Source organism: Zootoca vivipara, chromosome 11, assembly GCF_965207765.1.
Source record: "Zootoca vivipara chromosome 11, rZooViv2.hap1.1, whole genome shotgun sequence".
NCBI classification, from domain to species: Eukaryota; Metazoa; Chordata; class Lepidosauria; order Squamata; family Lacertidae; genus Zootoca; species Zootoca vivipara.
The window spans coordinates 32,622,260-32,645,034 of record NC_142594.1 but is presented as its reverse complement, the minus strand read 5'-3'; the positions used below and the strand labels follow the sequence as shown (position 1 = coordinate 32,645,034).

The 22,775-nt window shown below is 38.9% G+C and overlaps 1 protein-coding gene across 15 annotated transcripts in view; it reads left to right on the top strand.

Annotated features, from left to right (window-relative positions):
* AKAP9 (A-kinase anchoring protein 9) overlaps positions 1-22,775 on the top strand; it is a 105,996-nt gene that overhangs the window by 29,902 nt on the left and 53,319 nt on the right. For all 15 annotated transcript variants that reach the window (XM_035129723.3, XM_088653609.1, XM_035129721.3 and 12 more), the window contains 16 exons: positions 3,148-3,303; positions 3,983-4,180; positions 4,995-7,415; positions 7,930-8,140; positions 8,734-8,813; positions 9,109-9,214; positions 10,282-10,379; positions 11,077-11,179; positions 11,865-12,063; positions 13,863-13,953; positions 14,930-15,004; positions 16,004-16,357; positions 16,982-17,206; positions 18,525-18,665; positions 19,137-19,237; positions 20,420-20,628. In XM_035129723.3, the coding sequence (XP_034985614.3) occupies positions 3,148-3,303; positions 3,983-4,180; positions 4,995-7,415; positions 7,930-8,140; positions 8,734-8,813; positions 9,109-9,214; positions 10,282-10,379; positions 11,077-11,179; positions 11,865-12,063; positions 13,863-13,953; positions 14,930-15,004; positions 16,004-16,357; positions 16,982-17,206; positions 18,525-18,665; positions 19,137-19,237; positions 20,420-20,628 (4,768 nt within the window). The remainder of the gene's footprint in view (positions 1-3,147; positions 3,304-3,982; positions 4,181-4,994; positions 7,416-7,929; positions 8,141-8,733; positions 8,814-9,108; positions 9,215-10,281; positions 10,380-11,076; positions 11,180-11,864; positions 12,064-13,862; positions 13,954-14,929; positions 15,005-16,003; positions 16,358-16,981; positions 17,207-18,524; positions 18,666-19,136; positions 19,238-20,419; positions 20,629-22,775) is intronic.

The following is a 22,775-nucleotide window of genomic DNA, read 5'->3' as shown; positions in this document are numbered from 1 at the left end:
GCCAAATGCAAACCAAACAAAATCCGGAGGTGAAGCTTGAAATATGTTGAAGAAAATTATTGTGTCTATTTGCAAACCCACTCCATTCCTAAAAATACCGGTAGTTTTCATAATGTGTTTTGAGTATGACGAGTCTTTGTCAGTGGCAGTAGTCACTACTTGTTTCCTGAGTGAGGGGCTTCTTTATATTAGGGAGAGTGCTTTACAGCCCAAGCTTTCTGTGTAACCCCTTTCCCTTTGTATCCCCCATAATCCCATCCAAAAAAACTATTGCAGAAAGTATAGAGACAACCTGATGCAGGAAGGAGCAGTGGAAGAGGAACCAGGAAATGGGGAGTGTATTCAAGCACTTGGGAGGTGGCACATGATTCTTTGGTTCTTGGCCATTGTTTGTTCTGATAGGCCAGATAATTCTTATTCTTACCAAGCATCTGTTTGTTTGTTTTTTTAAAAAAATACCTTAAATCAATGAAACGGTATATGCTGCCTTGGCTCCATTGGAGCCAAAAGGTGAGATAAATATTTGATTAAATAAAAATTAATGAATGAACAGCTATAGTTGTTTCCTGCATTTAATTGAAGCTGCTTTTGGACCAAATTCGTTTAGCTTAGTATTGTACCTTGGGCAAAACTGTCAGCTTTTCATGTTAGCTTTTCTTGTTTTTCCTTTGATACTTTGCTGTTTAGATTGTATGCATGAGCATTCATTTGTGCTTTGCATTGTACATTGTCACTCTACATGGAGATTATTTGGATAGGTTGTGAGCTTTTTGCTTGGTTCTGCAATCTTGAGTTATAGGAAATCTCTGAAAGGGTTTCACACTTGCAGATTCCCCCCCCCCAAAAAAAGAATAGTTTTTAATGAATGAAAAAAGATCTAGATTTTCAAAACACTTTATACTGCTTTGCTAATTACTTATCTTCATAGCTGCCAAGTCTCCCGTTTTCCCCGGGAAAACCCCATTTTTACTTACCTTTTCCCGGTGGTCCCCCGTATCACTTCGTCTCCCGTTTTTCTCCGTTATTTTCTCCTGCCGGCAGCCATTTTTTTTCTTTCCCATTTGCCCTTCTATGGGCACCCAAACTGGCCGCCGCCAGCTTCAAAAGCCGCATGTACGCATGTCCGGAAGTGCATAGACGTCACTTCCGGTGTTGGCGGCGGCCATTTTGGTGCCCATAGATGGGCGGAGTGTCACCGGAAGTTGCGTCGGAGCACTTCCTGACATGTGCACAAGCGATTTTCGAAGCCGGCGGCAGCCATTTTGGGTGCCCATAGAAGGGCAAAGCGACACTGGAAGTTACATTGACGCAACTTCCGGTGTCAAATGGCTGCCGGTCCCGGATTCTGCAGTCCGGAACTTGGAAGGTAAGCTTATTTTAGACGCTCCTTTAGACTATACAACCTTGTACCAGTTTGACTTTCTTGATTGTTTTAATTCTACTCTTAGCATGTTCGTTTTTCAATGAGAGCTAACTGGTACATGTTTTTTGCTCTATGTTGAAACAATTTTTGTTTGTCTAGAATTTAAAAAGCTTCCATTTTAATACTAAAACTCAATCCTTTGGATTGGTTGAATAATCTCAGAAGAGAACATTTACATGAGATGTGTGGCACATGGATTCCTTTGCTTTCTTTTTGTTCACTTTTGTCATGTATTACTTTTTCAGATGATTTGCCCACATGTATGCCCATTTAGTATTCCATGTTTATTTGTATGCAATATTGCAAAAAAAAAACACCCTTAAAATTGTGCTGTGGTTTGATTAAAGTGGTATTGTGTACCAGAATATACCTGAGTGCATGTGCAAGGGTCAGGTATTTATAAATGCCAGGCATTGCATCTTTTGCAACTGGTAGGAACAGATTACAGACTTGGAAGAGCATTTGCTATGCTTTGGATGTGGGTAGAAGCTTTTAAAAATGACTTGAATATGGATTTTAATAGTGGCAGCTATTTTGTACAAAGTGGCAACTGTCAGCACTCCTTTGTTCAGAATTTTTAACTAGGTGAAGCTTGCTAGGTGTTTTTTTTTTAAAGATATGGCAGTATTTAATTGTTTATGGACTCTAAATCTTATACAGTGGAACCTCGTTTTACAAACACCTCGGTTTACGAATTTTCTGTTTACGAACACCGCGGACCCATCTGGAACGGAATGAATTCACTTTCCATTACTTTCAATGGGAAAGTTCGCTTCAGTTTATGAACGCTTCAGTTTATGAACAGACTTCCGGAACCAATTGTGTTCATGAACTGAGGTACCACTGTATTGAAGTGTAAGGGCCATCATGTTTGACAGGAGGAGAGAGGGTTTGGATCTCTCTGGGAGAAGGTTCCAGTCCTTTCCCAAATCCATTACTGTTCAGTTACCATTACCTTCATCACTGAGTTACAGGTAGGTAGCCGTGTTGGTCTGACGTAGTCGAAACAAAAAAAAATTCCTTCCAGTAGCACCTTAGAGACCAACTAAGTTTGTCATAGGTATGAGCTTTCGTGTGCATGCAGTATCTGAAGAAGTGTGCATGCACATGAAAGCTCATACCTATGACAAACTGGTCAAACTTGGGTGCTACTGGAAGGATTTTGTTTTGTTTTGTTTCTTCATTACTGAGGCCATTGGAACTGGCAGAGCAAAGGGTTGCAACAAGGTCTGCTTTATTTCTGCCATATTTCAAGTATTGTCTCTGAATTCTGCAGTCTGCTTTTCCATATATATATATATATATATATATATATATATATATATATATATATATATATGAAGCTAAGAAGTGCCACTTTGTATTGGATATACCAGTCTGCTATTGCGATTCTGATGGATGTCCAGTTTTTATTAAACAGATAGTTCCAAAATCTTCCTCTGGGGAAAAGCTTTAGAATGGGAGATGGGAGAGTTCGGTTTAAGCCTCTTTAAGAATAGAACTTTTAAAAGGCCATCAAATATTGGTACAGAATCATATATTCGCCTTTTAAAGTGTTAATTGGGGAAACGATATTCCTAGTGAATAAATATGTTTTCTTTTACACAATTGTACTTGGAAAGCTATGCTGGAAACACCATGAGCAGAATGTATCTTTTAGTGTTTCTCCAGAATAGCTGCTGCTGATATGAACTGTGTTAATATTATAATTTCACCTCCTTTAGTTACAAGAATTTGAGGCTGCTATCAAAAAAAGAGATGACATTATCACACAGCTCACTGCAAATCTGCAACAAGCAAGGAAAGAAAAGGATGAAACAATGAAGGAATTTTTGGAATTGACAGAACAGAGTCAAAAACTGCAAATTCAGTTTCAACATGTAAGTTATTGGTAACAATATTTATTAGCCTTGAAGGCAGCGCCAAAATACATACACTGCCCACCCCCCACACTGGAGGGATTAGTCCCAGTGAATAAAGTGGGACTGACTCATAGCTGCCAAGTTATCCCTTTTTTAAAGGGATTTTCCCTTATGCTGAATAGGCTTCCTCGCGAGAAAAGGGAAAACTTGGCAGCTATGGACTGACTTCAGTGCAAAGTGTTTGCAATTCTGTTCTTTTCATAAGAAAGCTAATACATTTTGTGGGCTTATTTACGAGGCTGTTCTGAAGGTGTAGCCAATAAATTGTTTTGCCTCATCACACTACAGGTTAACTGCTACAGCCTGGCTTATACTTTTTGTTGCTTGTAATTTAGTCACTATGGAAAGAGAATGTATATCTGACATAATGCAGCCTTTCTTGGGACAATAATTTTGTCTCATTGCATCCAAGACAGTTTGCTTCACAATAACGACTCATAAAAATACAGTGGCAGAAAGGCTGAGCAGGCACATATTGTACTCCAAGCTTGCAGAGAGTAACAACATTCTCTAGAATACAACGCATGTGCTGCTTTAACGAAAAAGAAATGAAGAATGCTAATTGGCTCCAACCACCAAATAATTTGATAATTGTTATTCAAACAGTTGATCTTTAATAAGTAATTCTGTGTATAAGTTGCAGGCAAGTGAAGCTTTAAGGAACACTAGTCATAGCAGCACAGCTGCTGACTTACTGCAAGCAAAACAGCAGATCCTTGCATATCAGCAACAGCTAGAAGAACAAGAGCAGCTACTGAAGAATTATCAAGTGAAAAATGAAAACTTTGAACTGCAAGTTTCCCTTCTGCAACAGAGAGTCGCTGCCTTCGAAACGGTATATTTCATTAAGCTTGTGTTTTTTTAGAGGCATGTGGTGATGGTTGTAAAGCGATATAATCTCTATGCCTCAAGTGTATAGGCTTATCTAATTATTACAGCATGCAAACACGGGAACACACTGCATATTCGTGTGAGTGTTATGAAAAAGTGCTTCCTTTTATTTTAGAATTATTGAAAATATTGTTCTAAACCGCTGTGATATATTTCTATGGTACTGTGGTATATAAATATGATGACAACTAAATAAACAAATTACATAAATATATGCAACCTCAAAATACTGAAATGAATTTGGACCTCTGTTTCTCCTCCTCCTTCTGCTCCCACTCCCAATCTGTTCACCGTAAGATTCCTAACCTGGGTCATTTCCAGTACTGTATGCTTATTCTTAATAGTTATTGGTCATTTTCCTCACAAAAGTGACCCAGAGTGAGTTATCAAAACAAGTTGGGAGATGATGCAGAGAAAGGATTCTGCTCATTTCTCTCACTTCCCTCTTCCTGAAGTAAATATTAGATTATCTCCCCACCACACACACACACTGGGACAGGCACACGAACACTTAATGACTTTAAGTTAAATTTGATAACGAAAAGTATAAAGAAGCACATTGTACATATGGTAGGCATCTATTTAAAATAGTGTGTATATGCTTTGGAAATCACTCTATATGCTGTCTTCAGAACATGCAGAAAATGGGCCATACCACTTGAAAGCTTGTTTGTTTGTTTGTTTGTTTGTTTAATAAAGCAGTAAGTCAAATATAATATGGTAATTCAATGAATCAAAGCAACTTGTTTCTATTACAGGAAAAATGCAAAACAGAAGAAGATTTTACTAAGAGGAAACTACGGGAAAAGGAAACAGCTATTGAAGAACTGGAGGCAAAAATTTTAGAAGAGGAAGAAAATATATTTATTCTTCAGAAAAAACTGTCAGCTGCTGAGAAATCACTTGAAGAAGTAAAAGAAGAGATATTGCAAAAGAATCAAGAGATACAGAATGTGAGAGTAGAATTAAGCAGTTCTAAACAAAAGGAAAGACAATGTTCTGATGAAATAAAGCAATTAATGGGAACTGTGGAAGAGCTACAAAAGCGATATCACAAAGATAGCCAGCATGACAATGATATTGTAGAAAGAATGGAACTTGAAGCACAAAGGAGACTTGCAGACCTCAGAGCAGAATTGGAGGAAGTTCATGGGCAGCAGATTGTGCAAATGAAGCAAGAGTTGGTTAGGGAACATACAATGGAGATTGAAAAGCTTCTTGCCCAACAAAAAGCAGATATGGAGAGAACGTTGAGTTTACACTCTGGTAATACTAATGAAGACCAGATGCATTTAATGAATATTGCAATTAACGAGTTGAATCTCATGCTTCAGGAAGCTACTTACCAAAAAGAAAAGGTGAGGCAAGATTTATCACAGCAGCTTGAAATATTATCCTCAGAAAAGTCTGCTCTGCAAAATCAAGTTGAAGATCTTTGCCAAGAGCTGGGCTTTGCAAGAGAGCAAATTCAAAAAGCCAAGCAGACCATAAATGAGAGAGAATCAAAGTTACATGAAGTAGACCAGTTACAAATCACCACCACAGAACTAAAAGCACAACTTGCTGCTGCATCTGAGATCAGGGAAGAATTAGAAGAGAAACATGAGGCAGAAGTTACAAATTACAAAATAAAACTTGAAATGCTAGAAAGAGAAAAGGATGCAGTTTTGGGCAGGATGGCTGAATCTCAAGAAGCTGAACTAGAGAGACTGAGGACTCATCTTTTGTTCAGTCATGAAGAAGAGCTATCAAAACTTAGAGATGATTTACAGCAAGAGCACAGAATAAACACTGAAAATCTTAAAGATAATATGATTATGCAATCTAAACAGCAGTTGGATGACTTACAAAATGAAATGAGCAAAAAGATAGAAACTATGCAATTTGAAAATGAAAACTTAATAGCAAAGCAGAATGAGCTCACATTAGAAATATCAAGGCTAAAAGATTTGCAGGAGTCTATTGTAAATTCTAAATCTGAAGAAATGATGCTTCAGATCCAAGACCTCCAAAAAGAGATCGAAGTGCTTAGACTAGAAGGAAAAGAAAAGGGTACACTTGAGCAGGAAGTCCAGGTGTTACAGCTGAAAACAGAATTATTAGAAAAGCAACTGAAAGAACGAGAGGATAGTCTTCAAGAAAAATGTACCTTACTTGAAACACAAAACAATTTTCTTGAAGATAAAAGTAATGCTCTGAAAGAGAAGCTAAAGAAGTATGCTATTAAGAATACAGAAGAAAGTTTCACTGATGGCATTAGTTCCGAGTCAGAAGAATTTGATTTGCAAAACAGAATAGACAATCTGATAGCAGAAAATGAGAAACTTGTAAAACAAGATATTGAACTTAAAGAAGAGATTGAGAGGCTGCAGAATTCCTTTTCGTTTGCTGAGCATAATTTCCAGGAACTCCAAAAAACCCATGCTTCTCTACTAAAGGTAAAATTGGATTTAGAAGAGAGCAGGGACAAGCGAGAAGCGGAATATGAAGCCAAGTTCCGGGCTTTGACAGAAGAGATCCAACATTTACAAGGAGATACATCAGTTGTACTGAAAAGTCAAAGTACAATTGTTTGTGGTAAGAGAGAGAAGATCTTAAGATCAGAAACATTTGATGTTGAGGAGATTGTTGAAAAAGACACAACAGAGCTTATGGAAAAGCTTGAAGTCACTCAGCGTGAGAAGCTAGAACTTTCACTGAGACTTTCTGATCTTTCTGAACAATTGAAATTAAAGAGTAGTCAGATATGCCAATTAAATGAAGAAGTTAGATCTCTAAAACAAGATAAAGAGCACATGTCAGTGAAATGTAAAGAACTAGAAGTGCTAGTTAGCCACAGACTGGAAGAGAATATGAACTCATGTGAACATGAGACAAAATACCCCAATGGGGGGCTACAGGCAGGCCACCCCAGAGTTTGTGAACACACAGGCTTTGTTCCTGATTCATACAAAGACTATGACAAAGCTATAAGGGAAGAGAAATTGATAGCAAGCCAGAGTGTGGTTCATCATGTTCCACTGGAAGAGACAATTGAACATTCAATATCAGAGTCAGAATCACTGTTGGATAACTTTCACCAAATGAATGATGGGCTAGCAGGAGGCTCTTCATGTTTGAACCATTTGCAAAGTGAAAGCGAGCTTCAGGAGCAGTTGGATATGCTGAAATCTGAACAGGTATTTATGGTAACCCACACAATTAACATTTTCGCTATGCTTGCATCTCAGCAGCTAAGGCGTCGCAATGTAATCCTATGCATATTTACCCATAAAAAAGTCCTACTGAAGTCATTAAAAAGAGTGGTTGTGCTTTTAAATTGAGAACATTCCCTTTAAATCAATCTAGTCACTATGAGGACTAGTAAAGAGTCAGCATTTTCTGGCAAACGTTACAGCCTTGCAGATAACTATGATTTGAATTTTTGCAAAGGAAACATGGTTTCTATGTATTGTACATAGTGAATAACTGGGGCAGAGGAGTGGGGGGGGGGAGAGATGTGGCAATGTTTAGTGAGAACTTTGGTATTCAGGTTTTTTTGTTTTGCATGATCGATTGAAGTCTTGTAAAATAAGCTCAAATGCTAATTTGCCGACGCTACATGTAGCATTTTGATGCTACATTTAAAGCCATTGATTTACTGAATAGAAAAAAGTTTATTAATACCCTCATACCATGCCCATCTCTACTTAGAGCGATTTAAAACTGCAGATGGAAGCCCAGCGCATTTGCCTGTCTTTGGTTTACTCGGCTCACGTGGACCAAGTGCGCGAATGCATGGAAAATGAAAAGGAGAATGCGCTTTCTGCTCTTAAAGAAGAGCTCCAGTCCCATCATGCACAAGAACTGAATGAACTTAAGAAAAACCAACTAGATCTTCAGAGCATTAAAAATCAAAACTTAGGTAAAGTGGTGAAGCGGAGGAAAATTCTTTTTGGAGTTTTAAATATGAGGCAGTATTTTTGTATTAATAGTTGGTTTTAGTTTGGCAGCAGTAGACCATTGCATTCATTTTTATGGTGCCCATGATGTAGAGTGTAAAGCAGGTTTATGGTGTCTTCTTATTTTAATTTTAATTTTGTGATTTCTGATTTAACATTTGTATCCGGTTTAAACAGATTGGACCTTAAAAAGCAATGCTATAGTTTGTTTTTTTACATATGATGCTAAGGTATACAAATGCAGAACTCTTGACTCCGTATCTGAGGCAGGCATTTGGTTTAGCAAATTCCAACCAGCAGATTATCTCAAGATTTTACTTTGTGCAAAGTGGTTGGTTTATTCTTTCTGCTTCCTCTCATGAAAGGTTATCTAATTTCACTAGTCCGTGACTGTAACAAATCATTCATTCAACTGATTGCTCTACTTTGTATTTTGAATTTTATTATAGCGTACAAATAAAACAGACCCAAATCTCTGTCTTTATTGTCCCCCTTTCTCAAAATGTTGGAAAGCATTCTAAAATAAATAATTTTCAATGGTGGTTTATCTTCACAGGTGATGAAGGCCAGTCTCCATGGGCGCATCTAGAAAGGCTTAGCAAAACAGTAGCTGAAGAATGTTCTAAGCTTACTCAGGTGAGAAGCATTTTACCACAGGATACTTGCAAATCCTTGGTTCTTTCATCTATTAGAATTTAACCAAAAGTTCATTTATTGTGTGCACTTGTGGATCCCTACATCTCATATGAGACCAATATTGGTGAATCTCTTGGGATTGTTGAATTGTGGATCTACCTCTTGCTAAATTCTCTTCATGCCCATTTAAGGAAGAAGAATCAAGATGTTATAATGGTTTTATTGACCTCATTCTGTTTGCTTGATACAATCAGATGCAATATGAATATGTTTAATTTTCTTCCTTTGTTTATAGTCCCTTTGCAGCGTTCAACCTGAAAATGTTTCACCTGCTGTTGAATCTGGTGTTGGGGAGAGAGAACAATCAAACTCAATGTTGATATCAAGAGCGGAAGCTCAAGGTAACAAAAAGCACAAATCTTAATTTTATAGCCCTGTCTTTTATCTCCTTGGTAGCGGGCTTATTGTAAACATAGAATGCTGCTTTTATCTGAGCATCAACTTGGAGCTAAAGCTAGCACTGGCTGGAACAGCAAGGCTGGGAGTTTGCTATGTAAACAGCTAGAGAAATCTCTTTACCAGAGTTCAGCATGGCAGTAGATGGCACAGGAGCAATTGGAGCTGTGATGTTCTGGCAGAATGTTAGCTTTCTAAATGGGATTCAGGAAGCCTTGGAGGCCATAGCTGTGGGCAAAGGGGCTAGAAAGATGCTTGGAAAGTCTAAAGCAGGCATCCCCAAACTGCGGCCCTCCAGATGTTTTGGCCTACAACTCCCATGATCCCTAGCTAAGAGGACCAGTGGTCAGGGATGATGGGAATTGTAGTCCAAAACATCTGGAGGGCTGACGTTTGGGGATGCCTGGTCTAAAGGGAGACTCAAGACAGTGGACTTGGGAAAGGGTTCCGTGACCATGAGAATTCTACAGCAAGTTAAAAATTGTTATGGTCCAATGGGAAAAGTAAGCAGCATGACTCCATGGTAAAATACTTTGGGTGAATCATCAGGGCTGCTTGGGAGAATAAAAAAGAGAGATGAAACTGAATCAAGCTTTCTGGAAAAGAGGAGATACTGGAACTGGAGGGACAGAAGTCTGAGCTGCAGGACCAACAGCATGGTCACTGGGGTATTTTTTAAAAAAATCTCTTTAACATTTAGCAAGTAACTGAAACCAAGTCCAAGATTTTGCTCCATAATACTTTAAAACCTAACAGGGACAGTAAAAAAAAAAAGACATTTAGGAAACAGTTTAATGGCTATGGTGTGCTAGGATTATTTCCCCTTTGCAATAAGTTGCTTGTAGAAAATGTGCCATGATTAACGAGGAGAAAAATTGTCATCCGTGGTAAGGTAAAAAGGATATACTACATTTTCTAAGAATATAGCAGTAAAATGCTGTTTGATGTAATGTTTGTAGAAGGAAAAGGAATACAGCGCAATGATTGTGTTTAATTCATTCTCTGCCGTTAGCTTTGCAAGGAACCCTGCAAATTCTTCTGAGCAAGATAATGGAAGAGTATCACAGATTACTGGACTATCATTCAAAGTTTGTGCAAGACAGAAAAAAGGTAGGTTGCTTTTTGCTTGTATCCTAGACAGAATTAAGGAGTGGGCTGCTTTTCTGAGTTACACATGCCTAACACTGCATTGTAAATATCACTGATGGCAAGGGAAGTACTTATTCCCATAGTGCATAGTTAAACTATGACACTTGTTTCCCGAGGCAATAGTGATGGTCACCAGCTTGGATGGCTTTAAGGAGAATGAAAGAAGGCAATTAATGGCTAATGCTGATGAATGCTACATTATATTTCCATTTATGGGAGGTAGTATGCCTCTGTATACCAGGTGCTGTGAACCACAAGTGGGGAATGTGCTGTTGTACACAGATGCTGCTTGCGGGATTCCCACAGGAATCTGGTTGACAACTGACAACAGGATGCTGAACTACATGCATCTTCTCTTATGTTATTTAAGGATAGAATATATATATTTGGAAACTCAGTGGGGCTTACCTCTGAGTATACATGCATAGAAGTGAAGGCACCGAAGACTGTTGACATGATAACTTAAGCACAACCAAAGAGCTATGAGTTACATATACATACATTTCAATGGCAATATAGTTTTATTACAACTTTGAAACTGTCCACATTTATGCAGAATTCAGCAGGATATAGAAAAAGTAAAATAAAAAAAGCAATTTTAGAAAGGCTACCGTTCATGTTCCATGTCACCCATTTGGTTCTATTTAATTTTCTCCAGCTTGAAGAGCAAGAGGCATCATTTGCAGAATACAATGGAAAAGAAAGCGAGTGTCTTCAACAGAGCGTAGAATGTTTACCTACTCCGTCACAGGATCTTGCTGGTAAAGATATACATTTAAAGTCACATTAGAAGATCAGTGTAATATAAGCAAATGAATCCATTTAAATCGGTTACAAAGCCACAGACCCTTCCCGTATTGGGCAAGTCTCAAAATGTACATGGGGTGGGGGGTGGGGAGCACTGAAGAAACTGTAGAGTGAATAAACTTGGCCAGTGCTTTGAGGGTGTGGAAGAAATTTTTTTTTGCTGACAGCTCATGTGAAATATGGAGGTAACCGTTTTGATCTGGCTGCTGCATGTATGCTAGTTGAGGAGCAAGAATGGGGAGGAAAGAAAGCTCTCCCCACAACTGAAGACCAGGAGTCACTCTCTTCTGAAGGTACCTCTGTACACAGCTTGAGCTGACCTGAATCTGGGCTTGATTCGGTATCTTTCTACCTTTAGATTTTAGAACATGCCCCGACACCGCTGGTAGTGCTGGCCCATCTTGATGAGGGCTCCACTCAGTTATCATTCTCAGGCTGAGAACCCTGAAAGTCGGGTGCGACTGAGAAGCTCACATGAATTCCTAAACCCTTTGGAGTGATTGCTAGTACCACCCCAAACGAACAGTATTCATTGTAAAAGAAAATCTTGCTCTGATATCCTTGCTTCCCCTCCCTCCCACCCCTTGTTGATGCATACGGTATGTTTAGATTTATTGTCTATGATTTGTTCATCCATAGATCTTAAAGTGAGGTCACCCTGTTGGGAAGACATGGATAACTTTAAAACCCGACTTGAGGAACAACATGCTCAGGAAGTTGAGCGCCTCAGATCATATTTCCATCAGCAGTTGAAAGAAACTGAGGAAAGATACACTGCAGAGATAGTCCACTTACAAAGCAGACTCCAAGATGCCAGTGTGGCTTCCGATTGCTTCAGGTACCTATGATTTTGGCTTTCCCCTTTTCTCAACAACACAAGCTACAACAGAGACCACACAAGCAATTTTGTTCCATAGTTAAAAATGAGTTTGCTCCCCACCACCATTTTGCTATATAAAGGGGGCATTTTACTTTCTCCTCAAGGATTTTCCCATTTGCAACCATATTGTTGTATAAGCAAAAGAAAATGTGATGGTTTCTTCATCTGTATAGGAACAGTGAACAGAGACTGCTGTTGGAAGAATGATGGTGCAGGTTGCCCTCACCACTTCAGACCATGTAAATCTTTCCAGTCTAAGATGCAGTCAATATCATATTATTATTATTATTATTATTATTATTATTATTATTATTATTTTAAATTTCTTGCCCATCCTTCATCATAAGGTTCTACAGGCCAGGTTACAATTTAAAACTATGATATTAAATCAGTTTCTAACAGATTAGGAATAGAATCCCCAGGGGTCCAGGAACATCCTATTCAGGGAAACTACAGGGACATAGAACATGTTGAACACCTAGGCAGAACATTAGTCCATTGAATTCAATGTTGGGTGCAATGTAAATTGAACAAAAATTGTTGTAACCTGCCCTGTGGGACCTCATGGTGAAGGATGGGTAAGAAATTTAAAATGATGATGATGATGATATGATATGATATGATATTGAAAGTCTGGGTTTCTCTGACTCCACTTGTTTTCAAATCCTCAGCAGTGGTATTGCTTAGCCAGAGAATCAAGATGGAACAAGAGCATGAGGGAGATAATCATGGCTTCCCTGCTCCACAAAACAGCTGATAACCAAAACAAGTACAATGCTGTTATTATCATTGTTGCATGTTGATCATAGAGAACAGGAGCACCGGGGGGAAAGATTGAATATCATTCCAACCCAAACTCTGAGCTTTTAACAACTGCAGAGTGATAATGAATGGGGCATGAGAGAGATAATCTGCTGCAGGGTGAGTCCTGGCCCTGGGGAAATTGAAAACACCTGGTTTCCAGCTTCCGCAGGATCTAGACAAACAGCAAGAACATAAAAGCACAAGGGATGGGGCTGAATATCAACAACAAACACCAGTCCCTCCCTCATGTGTCTTCGCCGCTTGAGTGTTAAAGAGCTGCAGCAGAGAGTGTAGATGTGAGAGATCATCTGCAAAGCAGCCCTGTTTAGGGAAGCTTTTAATCTTTAAGAAATTAGTGTATTTTAATATTTCTGTTGGAAGCCGCCCAGAGTGGCTGGGGAAACCCAGCCAGATGAGCGGAGTATAAATAATAAATTATTCTTATTATTATTATATTATTATGCAGCAGTTGGGATAGCAGGGAAAACCTTCAAACCCCTGGTCTTCTATTGGTGCTGCAGTATGAGACAAGGATGAGGGTACCATGTACTATTTTAGCATGAAGGGAGGAGTACAGGCAAATATACTACCGGTACTGCCTGTTCTCCCAGTAAGAAAGGGGGAATTAGTTTGGCTCCTGCGGCCAATCAGAAGCTGCGGAAGCCCCGTCAGACATTCGGCTTCCAGAAATAGTTTGTAAACTGCAACAGTCACTCCTGGGTTTGCGGCGTTCGGGAGCCAAAACGTTCGAGAACTCAGCTGTTTGAAAACGAAGGTACAACTGTACTTGCCACTTTTGAGAAACAATGGTGATTATGTTATCTATTAATACTGGATTGCTTTGGAAAGTTTCATTATATCTGTGACTCTGATGGGTGTTTTCTTTTAACAATGGACACATCTTAGGAGAAGAAATGTCTTCTAGTGCTTCACCTTTTAAATTTTCTTTTTAGTATTTCTGTGGAATCACAGGAAAATGAAGTTAAGCAGAATGGGAAGAGCGCCAAAAGTGCTCATCAACAGGGTACAGAAAACACAGAAGAGGTACTGTAGATTACTCTAGATTTTTACTTTTCCCCCCAGCATACTTTTTAGTATTTACAAATAAGAGATCCTTATTAGTATAACAAGCACACACAAAACTTGTAAACAGATTTCATTTGGGATTAACTTATTTGCAGTGATCGAACTACCTTTAGCTTTATTTAAGTAGATTTGGGCCTCTTGAGCAAATGATAATAGTGTAAAGTGATTTCATACTTGGTCAGGAGATTCTCCTCACTCTTAACAACTTCTATTTGATTCCGAGATAGAACACTCAACATGTGTTTCAAAAGGGTAATTTGCTGTGTTAATTCTGCTGCAGCAAAAGAACAGGGCTTTGTGGTATGGGCTGTTATTACCCACTGAATGAGATGCAGGATGAGCCACTGCTGAGCTCTTTCCTCAAAAAATCTATGCTTTAGCCAGTAAAAGAGTTGCTGTTAGAAATCAGTGTTGTATACAACATTGAAAGTCTATGCCTGGCCATCACCTTGCTTCACGCTGAATCATAGAATCATAGAATCATAGAGTTGGAAGAGACCACAAGGGCCATCCAGGAAACACTATCAAAGCATTATTGACACATGGCTGTCAAGCCTCTCCTTAAAGACCTCCAAAGAAGGAGACTCCACCACACTTCTTGGCAACAAATTCCACTGTCGAACAGCTCTTACTGTCAGGAAGTTCTTCCTAATGTTTAGGTGGAAGCTTCTTTCTTGTAGTTTGAATCCATTGCTCCGTGTCTGCTTCTCTGGAGCAGCAGAAAACAACCTTTCACCCTCCTCTATATGACATCCTTTTATATATTTGAACATGGCTATCATATCACCCCTTAACCTTCTCATCTCAAGGCATAGTTTATAATATGTACAGTTAACCTTTTAGAATACGGTAGTCAGAAGTGATTTTCTTTTTTTGCAAAAAAATATTTAAAAATGAATACATTTCCTGTTTTGTTTTTTGTAAATATATATAGCTCACTAATGACGTTGCTGTTACTGAATTTCTGGAGGAACGGTACCAAGAAAAATTACTACAAGAAGTAGCAAAGGTACCATCTTTCTAGGGCAATATGTTGGGGTTTAATTCAGAATCATGCCAAAACATGGTTAAGGAAGGTTTACTATAGTTTGGCATTACGTCGAAACTGGCAGACCATATATATCTCTATCATCTCTATCTCTATGAGACAACCAGAGAGCCAACTTCCTGTAAATACAGGAGTGCTGAGCAGATACAAGACTGGCAAACAGTGTAAAGCATCATTTGTGTGGTAGTTTAAAACAGCATTGGAGAACCTAAGGCTGGGGGGGCGGGTTGTCAAATGAATCCCTTCAAGCCTTTCTATTCCACACTTGAGTGTCTCCCAGGGCCATACCCCTCATCAGCCCTGCACACTCTCATCACAGCCTTTTGCCTAGCTTGAATGTCTCCTTGAACTGTGATGCCTCAATGAAGGAAGGACTGGTGGTGGTGGGTGATGGAGTGTAGAAACCTCTGGTTTTTGGGTGGCTGAAATGTAGCCAACTGTACCTCCATTAATTTACCCAGATTTGTCTCTGTGTCAGCTGACCACTGGCATGTGATTCCCTGTGTGCCCCACAAGTTGTCTGTGAGGAAATGCAGCTCATGGTCTGGAAAACTTTATCCAGACCTGATTCAGACTGTAGTTTGGCTTCTAAACTATGGTTAGCACAAACCATGGTTTGGTATAAACTGAACTGTCAGTGCTGTATGCATTGTGGAATACTTTTGAGGAGTACGCCTTGCCTTATAATAAGCAATCCTCATATAGATATTGCCTGTTGTACTACTACAACATACCTTTAGCTAATTCCTATTAACCCATGCATATTTATTCCATTTATCAAATGTCACAAACAATTAAAAATAAAAAATCATTTGTTTTGTTGAATACTTGTTTTAATATGCATAATGCAAGCTTAATTTTACACTGTCACTAATGGAGAGAATGTATCATTCATTGAGCTATATGAAAATCTAAAGTAGCTCCTCTCTTTCTCTCACTCTCAATTTGTTATTTATTAAGGTGGTGGTAACCATGAGCGTTGAGTTTGCACAGAAAAATGAACTAGCAAGGATTGCTAATCTAAAGGAAGAAGAAATGCTATCGGTAGTACCAATAGAAACGCAGCAAGAAAATAATTTCACTAGAAAGGAATGTCTTGAAAAATTCGATAGTGCTTCTCTTCTTATTTCGATGCCTAAGTATGAAGAATCCAAATCCCTTAGCAGAGAGATCAGTGAAGAATATGGTGAAATTTCATCACTTGAAGGACAATTTCAACCAGATGTTAAGCCTGCTAAAACATTTGGGTTACACAACTTTGATTCAACAATCTCTTCCTTAAATGATAGAGAGCTTATGCAGAATACATCTCTGGTAAATACAGTCAAATATATTTACTTTGAAAATCATAACTTGGTGAATTTTCTTTGTTCCTGGTGCATGGTTCTGTTGTGCAGTACACAATAATGCTTGAGAATGGGGGTAGGGTGGGTACCCTGTAATTGTGGGGGTTGATATTCAGCTTGTATAGTTCAAAACAGGCTTCCTCAACCTTGGCCCTCCAGATGTTTTTGGCCTACAACTCCCGTGATCCATAGCTAGCAGGACCAGTGGTCAGGGATGCTGGGAATTGTAGTCTCAAAACATCTGGAGGGCCGAGGTTGAGGAAGTCTGGTTTAAACACAATAATGCAAAAAAGGACATAAAAGACTAAAAGTTCACAAAGGTTGCAATCCTGTACACTTATTTTGGAGTAACTTGATGGTGCTTACTTTGAGTATATATCTATAGGACTGTACTGTAAATAACATTTTATTGCCATAAATGTTCTTATTAGCGAAGCATGGCTTTAAACTTCTTGAGTTTTAAAATCGGATGTTTCTGACTTAATAGGCTCGTGTATTTGGTGGTATACATTTAAAGCTGTATCTATGTAAGGTAGAAATTTTACTTCACAGAACTTATGCCATTTTTAATACTTGCCAACAAAAATTACAGATTCAAAATGAAGTTTCAACCTCCAGCATAGTATCTTCAAGTCAGAGATCATTGTATGAAGAGCGTTTGGAAGATATGCGTCAAGAGCTTGTCCGTCAGCATCAGGAACATCAGCAGGCAACAGAAATACTGAAACAGGGTCACATGCAGCAGCTGGAGCTACAGAAGGAAAACCAAGAGAGCCTCCTAGCAGAGCTTGATAGGCTTAAAGTACAATTAGCAGAGGTAATGTGAGCCCTGAGACAGGAAAGATCTGAAAATATGGGCAACCCCCCCCCAAAAAAAATCACCCTCCCCTGCCCATGGTTTTCTGTAAGACTTATGACATGCACAAACAGATGCATATGGTCAAAATAAATAAAAATATTTTTTTAAATGTCCAGTAGCACCTTAGAGACCAACTAAGTTTGTACTGGGTATAAGCTTTCGTGTGCATGCACACTTTTTCAGATGGTATCTAAAGAATATGCTCCTGGACAATTTTTTAATTTATTTTGACTGCATCAGACCAACACAGCTACCTACCTGAATCTAGATGCATATTGTGTGAAGGATACATTTTTCACTTGTTTGGCTTGAAATTTCCTGTATTACTTTAAAAACAACAACAACAACAACAACAACAACAACAACACAAAACAGATAAATTGAGCAGCTTTCTTGTCACTACCAATACAGTATTGGCAATTCTCATCAACTCAAAGAGTCTTGGGGATATTTCATGAATTGAACAGTGGTCCTTGCCTTTTACAAGCATCAGTTCTGCTGCTGCTGCTGCACTGTACTGAACCCAAGTCATGATTTGGCTTAGTGTGTCGTTCAAATCCAGGCTCATGGTTTAGCTCTCTCTAGGCAACCCGTGAACAGAAATTCAATAGATATCTTTGATATGAGAATGAAAAGGTGCTACATTTTGCCAGAGATTAAATAATACCACCCCATAAAGAATGCAAATAAAAGGGGGTTTGTGTCATAATCTTATGGCGGAATTGATTAAGCAGTATGATTACATTTTGTCTGCCAATGTATGTTAAAAACTCTGTGTATGTACAGAGAGAGAGAGAGAGAGAGAGAGAGAGAGAGAGAGAGAGAGAGAGAGAGAGAGAGAGAGAGAGAGAGATTCTATCCAGATTTGCGTTCAGTGGAGTTTTATTTGCATAGAGGAGGGGGAGCTGGGTCCCCCCCCCCTACAGAACCCTCAAGAACAGCATAGAAGATGCAAGGGAAAGGAGTAATGGGCAAAAATCACCGTGGTCCTCCTGCGGCTGAGAGCATCTGCTGGGTCTACGTTCCTTCCGTGAATGCAAGTCCAGACCCAACCCATATACACATATAAACTATACACTAACTAACTACTGAACTGTTTATCTTAGTGTCCTAATTTTAGACTGGGTTTTCTCTTTAATCCTGTGTCCAAAGTGAACAGAATTTTTAATGGTGTCATATCTGGGACCCAGCCTTACGATTGTCAGATACAGTATATATCTGATTCCTTTTGTGGTATTTCTAATATGTTAGTGGTGTGCTCTTCTTCTTTTTTCAGAGTGACACACTGGATAGTGAAAGCATCATCACAGAAAGAGAACAAATTCTTTTAGAGGAACTAGAATCACTGAAGGAGCAGCTCGTGCCAGGGAGAGAGAAGCTACCCTGTGAGCTAAAAAACAGTGGTACTCAGACACAGGTAGTGTAGACTTTGGCTGTCTTTAGAAGCTGCGGAATGTAAATGAAGTAGCCTTGCTATTGTTGCTCTTTTCAGCACAGGACATTTTCCTGTTAGGTGTCAGATTTACTTAAATGGGGTTTGATCAAACAAGAAGGTGGGGCATAGGCAGCTGACATGATATTGAAAGCAAACTCTAATTTTAATGTTGCTGTAGTAACACCCAACAAGGAACTGAGAAACTGTTTACTTAGCACAACAAACTTGATTCTTATAGGCTGTGACTAAACTATTTCAATCTGTAGCTTGAGGTATCTGATAACAGGATAGTTAACTATTACTTAAATCTATATAAAGCTTGTGAATCATGGTGTGGGGTTTTCCCCCCTCCCGTTTTTATAACATGACTGTGAAGCAGAAATTCATGCTGATTCCAATATGACAGGATTTTTGTATCTTTTTTCCTCTCTGCCATTGCCAAAACTTACCCAGGGTGAAAATGTAAGTCAAAATGAATCCAAAGAGGAAACCTGTGAAGGTGAAAGTGAAGGAAAGCATGAAGAAACTTCTCCGGATATCCTTTCCAAAGAAAGGTAGGCTGTTAAGAAGACTGAGAAACTTTATGCTTACAGCTGGAAGAAATTGCATAACTTTGAGGCTGATAGGTCAATGTCAATGATATGTTAGCTATGTAATGTGACTACAGATCTGTAGATGTTTTCATCTCAGGGCATTGCTTGACTAAAATGAGCCAGGATTGGATCCTTGTCACTTTTTACTTTGAATGTTTACACATTAAAAACTTGGGGTGGGGTGTTAAAATTTAATTACTGAATTAAATAAGTAGCCATATTATCACATGGATTAGTAGTGGTAGTTAGTGCCTTGTGCCACATCTGTGTACTATATGTGATTTGTCCATATGCATTAAGCTCCGTGATATTATTATAGCTGTATTCCAACTTACATTTACAGTTTGGTTTTTCGTAACAGTGATTTTGCTGGTTGACGGATACAAGCTGTGTGATTACAATAATGTAATGCTGCTTGTGGTTTTCTCTGCACGTTTCTGAAAGTGGTTTAAAAGTCAATCTCTCTTCCCAAGGAACTCCCAGAACCCTTAAACTATACAGTTTTCATGGTTCTTTAAGGGAAGCTGGGACTATTTAAAGTGGTGTAATGTTGCTTTAAATGTATAGTGCCAAAGGAGCCCCAAAAGTCTCTTAAACATGCATAGGCTGGTGCTCAAAAGATCAGTTCTATGCAGGATTATTTGGGGGTAGGCTCCATTTAACATAGTGGAACTTAATATACACAGAATCAAGCAACACAGAAAAGTTATTTGTATATATTCAGTTTGTCTTCAAGCATGTCTCCACCCGCCCCACTCATAAAACTGTAAGAGCCCTTCTGGATCAGATCAAAGTTTCATCTCTTCCGGCATCCTGTTCTCATTGGGAGTTGGAAGCATTTAGTATGCTAGTAAACCCTTTTGCTTATTGCACCACCTGGGGGACTCATTTAGTTCTGATGTTCCCTTATCCATGGCTTTGAGTCATGAACTTTATTCATCTGGAAGTAAGTGGTCTTTGGTTGAGTTTGAGTTAATATGCCAATCACTCAACTTTCTACCGTTGGTTGCTTATTTGGATTTCGTTAAGTTTTGTCTGCAGCTTTATGCCCTGCATCATCTAATATTTCTGTTACCATTGTGTAACGTGTAATTCTCAGTGCACAAATTTTGATTGAGTTCACTTTCCGTTTTCTGTTTCCAGATGTGCCTTGCAGAAAGCCAATAACAGACTGCTGAAGATTCTGTTGGAAGTCGTGAAGACTACTGTAGCTGTAGAAGAAACAATTGGCCGCCATGTTGTAGGACTTCTGGATCGCTCGTCTAAATGTCAGTTGCCTTTTAAAAGTCTTGCATGGGAGACCAGAGCTGAGGATTCCACAAAACCAGGCATCTGTGTGGCTTACGAAGCAGGTACTTGCAATGAGGCCATGCTCTCTGTTGCTTTTTATATGGAAGCTATTCGGAATCTGTACTGCCGACAACAGGTGTGTTAAGGGAACTCTAAAATTTGGCTCTAAAACTAATTCTGTAATAAGAAACCTAAAACTGAGTTTGGATTTATATAGTTTAGGGTTTTAATTTGTAATTGGCTCTTTTCCATGGAATGGAGTGGGCTCCATGATGCCATTGGCTCCATGGGATGTAAATATCTAAGAACATAATAGTATCTTGCTGGTTCAGGCCAGTGGTCCATCTCTTCCAGTATCTTGTGCTCACAGTGGCCAACTAGAAGCCTGTGGGAAATCCACAACAGGATCCAAACACAAGAGCGCTCTCCCCTTCTGTGGTTTCCAGCAGCTGGTATTCAGAAGCATCACTGCCACCAACTGGGAATGTAGAACACAGCTCCATGTTGAAGGATGTGCTTTTGTAGGTCCCAGACAAAGACAGGAAGCTGGATAAACAAATCCCACTACCCCGCTGTGAGAATATTGATATTTGGCAGAAATATTTTGTGTGTGTGTGTGTGTGTGTGTGTGTGTGTGTGTATACACGCTTGAAGTAGTGCGCTTAAAGTAGTGTGCTTAATCAATATGTTGATTGATGCTCAACATTTTGACTGGTATCAGGCAACAACTACATCTTAGTACAAGCTTGATGACAACTCCAATGTCTCTCTTCTATAAGCAGCAGCAATCTCAAAGTTTGTGCGCAGAGCTTCATTTGCTCAGCTTAGTTTCAAGTAGTCAGGACATTATGTTCAGCCATTAATATTGCAGCCTGGCTTATCACAGTTTCTTGACCCATTCCATTCCATTGTACAGATGATATTTCTGCATCAGTGAGGATCTCCCCATACTTCTGTGTTGAATTAGCAATAAATAAATAAGTAAAATAGAAAACTGAATGTATATTTGGGCGTCAGATGATTATTCATTCCTGATTACCAGTGCTTGAAACTAGTTGCTGAAGTAGATTTCCAGACCTTGGTTAAAGAAATCTGGCTGCATTGATGCTAACCATGGCTAATTTTAGACATAACACTAAATGCTAGTTAACAAGACCTTGGAAGAAAGGGAATAATTTGTGCAGAAGAGGGAGTGTTCCAGGTCATAGCACACTCACAGTCTCTTAACCATAATTAACAATACTGCAACCAAATGTAACCTTAGTAATGGCTAATCACCAGTCAAAATAAAACAAGCACACACATTACCAGAAGAAAGGAGCATCAGTAGGTCTTAGGACTTTAGAACATGAATCCTTGTTTATATTTACTATGGTGCTGTAAACATACAGAGATTTGGCATTAATGTTAAGCAATAAGGTATCCTTTGTTATTCTTCAGCATTAAAATTTCTTGTGTGAGCATTGTCAGAGATGGAACACTGTAATATATTGACCAGCGGTCTGACCTCATTCTTAGTTTTACATTATGAGTGTTTTTACAGGGCCACTAAGGAAATGTTCCTACCTACATTATTACCGAAATAAAGTGAAGTGTGTTGAAAAAATGCTTCTGGAAATGAACTTGCATGCTTGGCTGCCGAATATTGAAGCTAAAACGTCTTACAATTTTAATTGAATGTTTTCTATGTAACTCATGCCTATGAGATTTACAAATTACAGTACAGTGAAATAGGACTTATGAAAAATGCCAATGAAGCAATTCCCAGAGGTTTTTTCCTACTTAATATCCTTTTTAAAAAGCCCTGGGGCTGCTGTGGAATAGGTAGACTGGAGGTTGCCAGCTAAACATGTGAATCTTACTCCTGAGGTACGCAGCAGTCCTCTTGGAAGTTTAGGTGTTTGCAGATTGCTTTGGTGTTCTCTTGTTGTTAACACTATCTCTGTTCTATGGCATTTTTACATTATCTAGTCTTCCTGTGCTAACAAGAAAGATCATGCTGTCTTTTGCTCTGTTGTTTTTTCTTCTTCTCTCCACTCAGTGTGGTCTGCCTGCTCATGTGGCAGAATGGTGATTGGAGATTTGAACATTGTGCCTGGTTTCCTAGTGGCAGACTGACCTAGTGCCTCTGGGGATATATCAATAAGCCACTTGAAAGAGACCAAGAAAGGAGGTGTGGGAAGAGATTGTATAATCAAGAAGAAAAAGT